The 12,290-nt window shown below is 41.5% G+C and overlaps 1 protein-coding gene across 1 annotated transcript in view; it reads right to left on the reverse strand.

The window, feature by feature from the left end:
• Positions 1-2,785: 2,785 nt before the first annotated feature.
• Positions 2,786-12,290, reverse strand: part of ARHGAP20 (Rho GTPase activating protein 20) — a 146,022-nt gene continuing 136,517 nt past the window's right edge. Inside the window, exons 13-15 of the mRNA XM_006890859.1 lie at positions 10,824-11,013; positions 9,344-9,458; positions 2,786-4,644 (exon numbers count right to left, since the gene is read on the reverse strand). Coding sequence (XP_006890921.1) covers positions 2,786-4,644; positions 9,344-9,458; positions 10,824-11,013 — 2,164 coding nt within the window. The remainder of the gene's footprint in view (positions 4,645-9,343; positions 9,459-10,823; positions 11,014-12,290) is intronic.

The following is a 12,290-nucleotide window of genomic DNA, read 5'->3' on the forward strand; positions in this document are numbered from 1 at the left end:
AACATACACACTACTCAAGAGTCTTCACTGCTTATCGGGTGCAAATAATATTTTTCTTAATGAAGACAGTCTATTTTTCCCTGAATCCCTTTGAAATGGTGGCTAAATTTACCCAGAATACACCTCAATACACTTTTGAGTCGGCAAAAAGTCTAGCAGTCATGAGATCTCCATATTATTGAATGGATTTTTATCTCCTTTAACAGTACTGATGTCCAGGTATGTCTGAGGTCAGCTGGTCCGAACTTTGATACAAAAGCCTCAGACAGTCGACTGAACTGAATGGATGGTTCTTTTGATATGAGGATGTCTGGGTTTAGAAGCACAATCAAATGCCTAAGAAAATGAAGACTCTGTGTCTAAAATATGACACATTTCACCCTAAGGCTAGAACAATTATAAAAGGGGAAAAAAGATTTTTTTTTCCAAGAAAGGATGCCTGTCTGAAATTTCCAACCATTAGCAGAAACTGGGCTGAACAACCAAAGCAATTCTACAAAGGGAAATACTGCTCTGAAGGGATTAACTCTGCAGAATGGTATTTTATTTACTAGACAGCATGGACATCATACATATCCATTATCAGTGCCTTCAAAGCAAAAAACAAAACAAGAAACCAAAATAAAAAAACACAACACCAACCCAACCCAAACAAAATCCTTTAAAAGTTAGCAGCAGTTTCTGCAAGTACAAAAATACACATTTATTACATAACATATGGTAGTAAAATTTGTCAAGATATACAAACTCAAAGCCTTTTAGATAAAGCATCAGTCTAATATATTATAGGTTGATGGAGTATAATAAAATGACGTGTAGTTTGTCTTCAAATTATACAATACTTTACAGCAATATTAAACTATTACATTTCAATATTACAGGAGCATCTAAGGGAACATGGATAGTAGGAATGGTTATCAAAGAACCTCGGAATCTATTTTCTTCTATGCTTCAAATTGAGTGGAAAGATGGGAACTACTATATTTTGGGAAGTAAAGGAATAATTTTGCCCAAAAAGATACTCTAAGCCATGAGAGCTTCATTCACATCTTGCGGTTCTGACAGTAGTATGCCCGAAGGGTGAGGAGGGTCCCTGTGGACTTTGTACATTATACCCCCCCCCAAAAAAAAAGACATGGCTACTCAGTCTTAATATACAAGTGCTTAGGTTTAAGGTGCAATTGACCGCACATCTGTGACTGATGGCCGGTGTCGGGGCGGAGTTCTTTGGACACAGAGTTCTCAAAGGTAACTGTAGTGCTTACAGCTAATTGGGCTGGGTCCCTGTTCGCCCTAAGAGAGGTAGGTAGCGCCTATAGCTAATACTGAAAAAGACTTCTTTATGTTTGAGAAACACTTCTTCTGTAATTGAAAAACCAAACCTTTAGGACATCAGGGCAAGAACATTTGAAATGACTGTGAGAGTGACAAGAAATGAATTTAGAATAAGCTAGTTCCTGGGCATAATACTCATCTGATAAGAGTCTGGGGGTAGACTGGAGACCAGATAAATGGGCTCCATGCACCTTTTTACAGGTAAACAGTTCTAATGAAGGAAGATGCAGAGCCCTTCCTGGTGCCATCTTTTCATGTTGCTTGACAAGCTCAGAACTCATCTCTACTGAAGACATGGTGAACAGCCTTTTAATGCAAAAGAAAGAAGTGCCCACAGTTACATAAGAAACCAATTGGGTGCAAACCATCCATAACAATGGACTGTCTGGGGCAAAGCCATGGAGACACTTCTCGAGGCAAGAGAAGCCAAAGCTAATTGTCTTAGGAGTCTGGCCGGTCACTCCAAGGGGAAGACCAGTCAGTGATGGCTTATAAGCCACTCATCTCTAAATGGCACTCTTAACTGACAAACTAGAGGAATTAGAAGTGGTTGATTTAGAAATAATTTTTCTATGCTGATCATAACTTAAGAGGCAGAGCTACAGAGAGATACATCTTAGCAAAAAGGAGCCCAAACTGGATCACACATTGGTAACAGACTTAGATCACCTTTAAATAACAATGGTATCTTTCTGGAGAACCTTCCCAGCACAAGTGCCTCTTACTAGGCTACTGATGTGAAAACCAGCTCGCTCTACAGCTCTGCTTTTTGGCACCTTTCAGGGAAATGCAACACTCTAACTAAACAACTTAACTAGTCAAAAAAATTATCATGGTGGCATGATTCTTGGATTACTCCACTTGCATCTAGCCTAGATACACCAATGGAGTGGTTCCTACGATGATCCCAGGAAGACTGTACAATGCCACAGAAATCACCTCAGGCTTGGGTACAGGAAGAGGTTACATCATTTCCTTCCTCAGTGGACAAGCTTTTCTTTGTAGTGATTTTGTGGCATTTTTCTAGCCCCCTCCACAGACTAGATGATTTTTCTGCACCCTTCCCCTCTTCTTTGTCCCTTTAAATTATGACTATCTTGGTTTTCTCTGGCAACTAGTCTCACTGCATGTTCACATAATGCTCCTTTCCTCAACAGCAGACTGCTTTCTGTAGTCCTCTGTTGGGTCTTGAAAATGATACAACAGGACTTATCTCATGCTGTAACAAGAAAAAGCCTTCCAAACACTCAGGTAACCACATTTTTGAGAATCAAATTTTGGCAAGTTGTCTCACATGACGAGAATCGTCCTGCTGCCCTAAGTATTAGCAATGACTGTCCTTACGCTACCTAGCTTAAGTATCTTGTACAAAGGGATCATGGTCACTATTGTCTGTATGTTATAATTAGCCCAGTTCCCGTTCCTGGAGACGTCGGGGTCTCACTGAGACTCAAATGTCTTTGGTTAGATGACTGTCGGCATCATCTTGACCTGCTGCAGGCCCCAAGTCTGGGCTGGAGGGGTCATCCACAGTCAGTGAGCTGGAGGAGGGCCTTTCGCCAGGGAGAGCACCAGCAGAGCACGGGCCACCATGCTCGACCTCCTTGTGTGACTTCTTGCACAATGGGAGTCTGTCTTCTATGGGGCTGAGTGGGGAGCTGCTGTATTTTTGGGGGTCCTGGTGGGGGTAAATACTACACCACTGAGCTGTCTGTCCAGCTCCAAGACCTTCACTTGCCCTCAAGGGCATGTCTTTCAGTCTCTCTTGCAGGGAGGTGGCTTCTGGAAAACTGGAAGCATGTGGAAGTGGCTCTAGAGGTCCTTTCAGGGAAGTGACTTTCTTTTCCTCTGGGTGAGATGCTTTGGCCTTCTTTTTGAGGGACCAGTTTTTCAAACTGGCCACACCATTTCTCAACCATGTGCTGGGGTGAAGCGTTACAGAATGCATTTGTGAGTGCCACTCCAGAGGGTCCTTTTTTGGGCACACCAGATGGCGGCTGGCCTGCCCTGATGAAGAACCGGGCACCAGAGAAACAAAGCCGGAACTACTACAGTCAGAAGGAAGCGCCTCTGCTTTCCTCTGAGCCTGGAAAGTGCAATCTATCGGTGAGGAGGTTTCAGTGGGCGTAAACACGGAGTGCTCAGAAATCTGAGAGAAAGCACTGTCCTGGGAGCTCACTGAGGAGCCGGAGGGGGATGTACCTGGGGAGGACAGGCTGGAATAACTAGTCCTTGGGCAAATGTTTAATTTAGGGGGTAAGACCTTCTCAGTGTTCTGGCTGGTGGCACTACTCTTACCTACCTCGATGCCCATGACCAAACTCTGATTAATAAGTTTTTGTCCTTCCATTTGCAAAGACTTGTGCCGCTGAAGATAATCTTCCTCTCCGTGGAAGGGACCGGCTTCACAGCTGGCTTTATGATGTTTCTTTGAGTGAATTCCCCTGAGATAGGTCAGTTTGCAGTGCTGGTCATCAATGCTGGGCTCCGAGGAGCGCCGGTGTATTCTTGAACTCTTGAGGGTGTCTCCTGTGTGTGGCGGGGAGAACCGAGGTGCTTCTGCATTCCTGGGCTGGCCCCTGCAGTGGTCCTGTGAAGACATGCCACTGTAAGATGCCACAGAAATAGCCACGGGCTTGGACTTATGAAAGAGTCTCATATGCGTGCCTTCATTGCCAGACACGCTTTTCTTCTTAACATTTTGATTAGAGGCATTCTTCTTGTTGGTACCAGTGCCTGTGACCAGACTCTGCTTTAAACATACCTTACCTTCTTCTTGGAGGGCCTGGCTGTGCTTCATGTAGTCTTCATCCTTCCGAGAGAGAATGGCATCACAGCTGGACTTGCGCAACTTTTTCTGGTAAAACTCCCTGAGATAGGACAGCTTGGAGTCGAGATAGTCGATGCTGGGCTCTGAGCAGCGCCGGTGCCACAGCCCGCTCTTGGGGGCATCTGCGGCCACCGTGGACAGGTAGGTGGGTGCGCACACGCTGGTGGGGGCCTGGGCGGGATCCCGCAGTGGGACCTTTGGGTACGCCATTGACATGCTTACTGGCTTAGATTCAAGAGGCCATTTCATTGGAATGTCTTCATCTTTAGAACGGTCTAAGTCAAAGTCACTCAGGGTTAAAAGGCCTTCCACCTCAGGCTGGTCAAGGTCATAGTCACTGAGGGTTAAGACAGAGTCCATGCTTCTGCTCCCCTGGCTAAGCTTCTTGACCAAGTCGCTACATGGAGCATCGACGTCTTCATTGAGCTCATTTTCCAAGCTGTCATAGGAGGAGTCATTCAGTTGGAAGCAGGAAATATCTGTTATTAAAAAAAAAATCAAACTATGATTAGTATTTTTTCCTTATCACAAATGATGCCCAAGCTGCTTTATATATTTATTTTTAAAATAAACTATGATGCTTTTTTTTCATGTAGAATGTTTAAGCTCTTACTGTCAAGAAAGGATCTTTCAGTCTTCCCAACTGTCAGTACAGAATTTATTTTTTTTTTTTTAAAAAAGAGTGTACTAGATTTAGGGAGCTCTGGTAGCCTACAGGTAAACAGCTGCACTTCCAATCCAAAGACATGCAGTTCAAATCTACCAGTTAGTCCACAGGAGAAAATGGGCCATCTCCTCCTGTGTGATTTACTGCCTCTGAAAACCCACTGGAGGGCCAACTATGAGATGGTACTAGATTTATCTGAGGTCCTGACAAAATGGCCTTTACTTAAATGATGTCCGTTTAAAGACTAACGTGTGTGTGATTCAAGCCACAGTCTTTCCAATAACCCGCTATACATCTGAGAGATCAAAAACAAATAAGGATGACAGGAGAAGAATCCATGCCTCTGAGTTGCAGTGTGTGAGAAGAGAGCTGAATATTCCATTGCCAAAAGAACAAGCAGATATGTCTTAGGCGCAGTGCAAGTGGAGTGCTCCTTAGAGGCAGGGATGGTGAGGATTCCTCTCACATACTTTGGGCATACTGTTAAAAGAGGCTGTTCTCCGGAGGAGGACAACATGCTTGGAAAGGCTGAGGGTCAGCAAAGAGAGGAAGACCCTCAATGAGATGGACTGATAACAGTGCCTGCAGTAATGGGGGAGGAGGATGGTAGAGGACAGGACTGAGTTCAGATCTGCTGCTCATACGTTCGCTATGAGTCACATTAAATGCTATGAGATCACTTAACAACAGGGCAAAAGACGTGGCAATTGTGGTGAGGGCTCAGAAAGAAGTGAGCAAAGTCTCCTGTCTCAGACAGTGTATAAGGCACCAGCAGCAAAATGTTGCTGGAAATATGCAAGGAAATGTGCTTCTAAGGCTGTAAAAGAAAATGATGACCATGTGATGAGGCAGTGGAGGAAGGGTGACAGTTTTCATGCTGTCACAAAGAACTTATCTGAATCATGTTCAAATGTCTGTTGAAAGGTTTAACTTGTAATTGATGAACTTGGAATCATCTGGCTCATGAGATTTCTTAGTAGGATCTCAAAGAGACTGTTGATTTCTCCTTGATGATTACAGTAAAAGATGAAAGGAAAAAGATGGGCGTAAAAAAGAACGGTGCAAAATGAAAACAAAACTTAAAAGGCTTGGAAAATTCTGTTGTACAAGCTAAGGATATGTATCACAGACTACAACTTCTGTTAAGAGATCAAGCCTGTGACTGATGGAGTTAATTAACTACTACAGTAGAAAACTCATCAGCTTAGCCTGAAAAGACAGAGAAAGAACAAAAGGAAAGAACGCTGTTTGTCTCCTGGAAGTCTATAGGCAGGAAAGAGGCCAAAGGAGTTATATTTGGTATCTTCCAAGAAAAGAAAGGGATTGTTTCTGAACAGTGTAGAAATCACAACTATGAAGGGAGCAGTCTTTTCTGCTTCCGAAATGGAGCCATGGTCTCCCAGATCTCAAAGGGTGGGGCCAGACTGTCCTGATTTTCAGAACCAGGTCTTTGTTGGACTTGGCTCAGGAGTGTGGAGCAGCTGTAAACGCATTCCAACGGGATGAGATTGCAGCTAAAAACTGACTTCCATGTCTAAGAAGCAGAAGTACAGGGCCTGCTGGACCAGACAGACTAGGAGATGGGGCCACTCAAGTCCAGGGCCATGCGCCCTCCACCCAGAATCAAGAGGGTCTTGTGAATATTCAGAGTCTGGAGGGTGGGGCAAAAGCCCAGGTCATCTCATAGAACAGATAATTTTCAAGCCTTAAGTTGTTGTGTACCATCCAATCAGAACTGACTCATAGCTGACTTTCCACTGGTTTTTCAGAGGCAGTAAACTGCACAGGAGTTAACTACCCATCATTCTCCTGAGGAGCAGCTGGTGGATTCAAACCATGTACCTTTGCATTTTGATCAAATTTACTAGTTAACAGTCCCTTAAATGACACAGCAATCTTTTGTCTATTTGTTGAACTGAACAACTTGGTGTTGCTGTGATGCTGCACACTGTTTCATAGTCTTGTCAAATACCATGATGGTTACCCATTATGTACAATGTTTGGATGAGCTTCCTGATTAATTTATGTTAGGAAGCAGGAGTGGCATCCACTTCCTAAACTAGATGCCTCTGGAAACTCTACAAAGTCTCTAAACTCTATAAATGTACAGAAGTGATGTTAGTTATAGAACAGAGTTCAGGTCTTTTGTGCCAAGCTAACTCTCAGTCATATTCGACTTGATGACACTTAACCACTGCTAAATGTGACTAGTGCTGTTCTATCTGGAGGAACACTCTTCCACTTTGCACATCACTCATTGTAAATGTGAAGTAACTTTGATTTTCTGTGATGCTGAACCTTGTGCCATTAGGGTATCAAATACCAGAATGGTTTCCCAATGTGGACAGTGTTTGGTGGAGCTCCCAGTTGTAAAACAGGTTTGGAAGCAGGAGTAGCATCTACTTCCTAAACCACATGCCTCTGGAAACTCTGTAAACTTGGAGAAATGACAATAGTTATGGAAAAGCATTAGGTCTTTTGTTCATAGAGTCGCTATAAGTCGCATAGGGCTTGACGGCAATAATCATTAACAACAACAACAACAACCATCTTTGCATTATCTTCTCAAGCTGCTCTTTGGAATCTTCTATTCATCTCCTTAACTTCTTGATTTATTCCCTTTGCTTTGGCTTCTTGGCACTCTAATGCAACAGTCATCCATCCATTTTGGAATGTTAGAGACTAAATTGGGTCCCTCAAAAATGTCTTGTAAATCCTAGTTCTCCATGCCTGTGTTTATAATCCTATGTGGGAATGAGCTGTCTTTGGTCTGTTAATAAGACAGGATTAGTGTATTGAGTCAATCTCTTGAAACATAAGAGACTAAATAGTAGTAAGAGAGAGAAGCAGAGTTGGGGAAGAGAGAGAGGCCAAGTCACTTTGAGACTCCCCAGGAAGAGAAGCTCAAGAGACAAGGACATTTCTTCCAGTGCTGGCAGAGAGAGAACACATATTCCTAGGTCCAGCACTCACATTTAGCCTTCAGGCTCCTAAACTGTGAGCAAACAAATGTTTCCTAAAGTCACCCACTTGTGATATTTTTGTTACAGCAGCATTAGAAAACTAAGGCACTCAGATTCTGAGTAACATCTGTTCTTCTAAAATGAATTGCTGGTGGCTAAAGAGAGGAAAAACTTGTACAGGATGGACTGACACAGTGACTATGGGCTTAAGCATGGCAGAGATCATGAGGATGGTACAGGAAAAGGCAGGGGTCAGCTCTGTTGTTCACAGGGTCACATGAGTTGTAGGTGATCTGACAGTACCTAACAACAACAACAACAACAACAACAACAACAACAACAACAACAACAACATATATAACCAACTCTAGTCTTGGAAAAACCTTTAACAAGTGCTAGAAAATTATCTTTAATACTGTTCTTTAAAATCTATTACCTTACTTAATCTTCACAACCATAAAAGTTAGCTATAATGGTTACCAAATTTTATAGATGAAGATAATCATGTTCAGTGAGAAAAACTAATTGGCCCAAGATACTGTAATTAGTTTTACGGTATAGGAATTCATATTCTATAGAGCTGGATGTCTTCAGTTACCCTTGTCCCTAGGATACTAGATGCCTTTAAATTATTTCATGGTGTACTAAACACTGGACTGTTTTGGGCTCCACTAAGGGGAAGGAATTGTGTTGTTTGTTATGTGCCGTCAAGTGAGAGTTGACTCTCCAGCAGGTTTTTAGAAGCAATAATTGCCCATCTTTCTCCTGAGAAGTGTCTGGTGAACTCAAACCATGTGCCTTTGGGTTGGCAGTGCAAGTCTTGAAACTCCTTTCCACTAAGCCACCGGGGGCTGGGGGTTGTGGGGGGGTGTGGAAGGGCAGGGTTCTGTTTCTACCACTGTAGCTCTATTAGTGCATGGCCAAAAGAAGAGACAAATATGTCTTGGAGACAGTGAAGCTAGAGTGCTCTTTAGAGACAAAGATTATAAAGCTTTGTCTCACATACTTCAGGGATGTTGGTAGGAGGAGTTACTCCTTGCAGAGTGACATAATTCTCAGAAAGAACATTGGTGAAGGAGAAGAAGACCCTCAACCAGATCGACTGCCACCGTGACTGCCAAAATGGGCCCTAATGTGTCAGGCAGTGTGACGACGACACAGGATAGGACAGGGTTCAGATGTGTTGTTCTTAGGGTCACTAAGAGTCGTACTCGGCGGCACCTAACAACTAAAGTTCTATTATTTTAGGCTTCCTTATTTTATTTTTAAAAACTTCAAATATTGAAACATACTGATACTAGAGATGCCTTGAAGGTTGAGACCTCACCTCCTAAATTTCATTTTTCCCGCAGTGTTAAACAAGCCCTGTCCTGTCAGCTGGCCTTCTGAGGCAGGAGCAGAAGCCTCGGCCCCAGAGACCCAGCTCAGATGCTCCCTTCCCCTCAGCAGCTCTGGGCTCCAGGGTAACTACATTCTCAGCATCTCCCATCATCCCCGCACAGACATGTATCTCTCCCTCACAAGAGTCAATTAAATGCCTTAACATACCTGATGCATTTTCTCTAAGATCACAGCTCACTGAAATCTCCCCCAAGAGGGAAGTGATTTCTTCACCAAATATTCTACAGCAATTTTCAATCAGAAATTGTATAAGCAGTAAAACCTATTAAAAAAAGGAGGGGGACAAAAATGAAGTGTTTTTCATAGTAGGTTTAGAAATTATATTTCATTCATGAATCATAATTCTAATTAAAAAATGTAAAACAATTCAGAGATGTTTCAGATCTCATATAATACAAAGCAGTTTCCCTAAAAAAAAAAAAGATACTTTCAAGACTAGTACAGGCACAGAAATTAAGTTCATTCTAATTGGTGAACTTAATGTATTTTTTTCCCACAAACAGCACATCTTATACATTTAATTTGTTGAATGCTCTTAACCTTAACTCCAAGGAATTTAAGTCTAATATTTTTTTTTTGAACACGTTACTATAAAAAACAACAACCATCGTAGCAGTAGCATTGTAAACACACCTCCTGGTGGGAGGAAGTATTGGCAAACAAATGTGGAAGGCATTTATGTACCAGTTTTTAAACTGGCACTATTTATGGCCTTTGTTTAATACTAACACTGTCATAGAACTGGCTCCCTCTTTAAAATTTGGCCAACTTTATGCTATTCCCATAGGGTATTTGGAGAGAATATACATTTTAATTTAAAAAACAAAACCTTTTTAACATCAATTAGACAAAAATACTCTGAAATTTCAGATGTAAGCAGGTTGCTGTAAACTGAGGGGAGAGGGCGTCCATTGTAGACACGCTGTGAAGGAGAGGCAGCTGGAGACAAAATGCACCTTCCACCTGACCACAGTCCCATACACTGACTTCCCGCAAGGTCCTAACTGGAAGTGGAGCAGGAAGAGGGAAGGTTGCTTGGAGCCTCCACTGAGAAGTACTGAAACCTTCCAATAGTTGCTGTGGCAAAGGTGTGATAATGGGCTGTGCAAGTGTAATGTTGGAAGTAAAGGGAATAAATATCCTCAAGCCTCTCATTACTGCCAGCCACTACAAGAAAGTGATTACAGGCAATTACTTTATCAAGTAGCTATTCTCACCACCTCTATTTAGAAAATGTTGAAACTGAGGATCAGTGTAAATAACTTTGCCTTAGACTGAATGTGGGGTAAGTGTCAGGGCTGAGAAATGAATCTTGGCTTGTCTACTACCAAAGGTGTTACCTTTTTAAAAAAAAACAAAACAAAACACAACCCCTCATTAAAATTATAGAATCTGTTATATTTCTATAAGTAGAATGGTAGCTTCCTTAATGTTTAGCTTCTTAAACTTTTTTAACAAAATATTTTCTCATAGTATACAATGATAAACTCTTTAGTTCTGACCTTAAATTTATCTGTAGGTGTAATTAAGGTATTTAAGAAAGTCTCTTTCAAAATTAATACCCTCAATTTCAGGTTCAAAATGGGGACTTGGTCCCCCTGGGCAAAAAAATGAAAAATTTCATTACCTTTTTTGTAAATTCATTTTCTAGTTCTGGGCTGGCAGAAGCAGGAGGCCAAAGAATGCTTGGAGCGATACATATTGCTAAATTAAATGCAGTCATCTGATTGGAGGACGAGTGTTGCTCAATGTTGTGTAATACTCCAAAAAGGTATCTCAGGAGAACGAGATTGGCTCTTGGAAGCTGGTCTAACAGCCTAAAGACAAAATTTAAAAAGTATTCTTTAAGCAAGACATTTCACTTACAAATTTGTAAATACAAGCAACTTTTGCTCTGTATGAAGAACCAAGCAAAACGAAAATACCATTCAGATTACAACAGTTTTAGTTAACAAAGCCCCATGCAAAGGGAGGGCTGCCATATTGAAAGCACTGAGAATACACCCCCCCATCACACGTACTCTCCCCTCCCCTGCAGAGATACACACATACACTTTTGTACATTGTCTTAACAGCTTAATGTTAAATGTAAAAGAATGCAAAAAAAAAAAAAAACTGGTAAAAATATGCTGCCTGAAATATTTCCCCCAAACTAGTACAATGTGTTTTAACTTATGCAAATCCTGTAACATTTCAAAATATTCTTAACTGGAACTCCCAAATGCTTTCTGAGGACATTAAGCAGCGATTAAATTTAAAATGCTCTTTTATCCAAGTAACACATAGGACTGCTGTCTCTTAATGAGAACCCAAACATTAGCCATTTAACTCTAGGTCTGATAGGAGAGTGCAGGCTCTGGTCAACCAGCTGCCAAGGTCAATACTGTTCCAAATGCCTTTATATCGCAGGTATCATGTTATTACAGAAATCAAGATTATAACTGTGTACTTCCTTCCTACTGTTTCTATTTTATAATGAAAAGGAGATTTTTCTATTTCATTAAAAATGTCATAAAGTATATATATATAGAGAGATACAACAAAGATATATTTATCTATATATCGAACTCAAATTCATTCCTGTTGAACTGGAATTGACGTGTTGATAGCTGACCCTTCACTGTGTTTCAGAGGCTGTAAATCACATGGGAGGAGACTGCCCATGCCCATCTTTCTCCCTTGGAGCCACTGATGGACTAGAACTGCCAAAGGAGTACAGTTTTTGACTGAGGAGCCCACACAAGTGCCTAAATACTACACCACCAGAGCTCCTTGTATCTCTATAGAGCTCTCTTTGTATAGATATACACTTTAAGTGCCCAAGTTTATATTCAACGTTATTGCTTTTTTCCATAAGAAATTGTAAGCAGGAGAGGAAAGGACTGTTTGATTCTTGCTGCATAAACAGCAAAGTCCTTTCTTCAGGTCAGTGAGTTGACAAAGAGTCTAATTTTGTAAGAATAAATGATGGCAAATTTACTAGGTGTGTCCGGTGGAAAAGGCAGCATCCATAACCTACACTTTGGGTTATCTGACTCTATGGAGGTGTTTGACTTGAGTAATTCTTTTTTTTTAATTTTTATTGTATTATTTT

The sequence above is a fragment of the Elephantulus edwardii genome, unplaced genomic scaffold (assembly GCF_000299155.1).
Source record: "Elephantulus edwardii isolate Elephantulus edwardi_28Jun2011 unplaced genomic scaffold, EleEdw1.0 scaffold00093, whole genome shotgun sequence".
Classification (NCBI taxonomy): domain Eukaryota; kingdom Metazoa; phylum Chordata; class Mammalia; order Macroscelidea; family Macroscelididae; genus Elephantulus; species Elephantulus edwardii.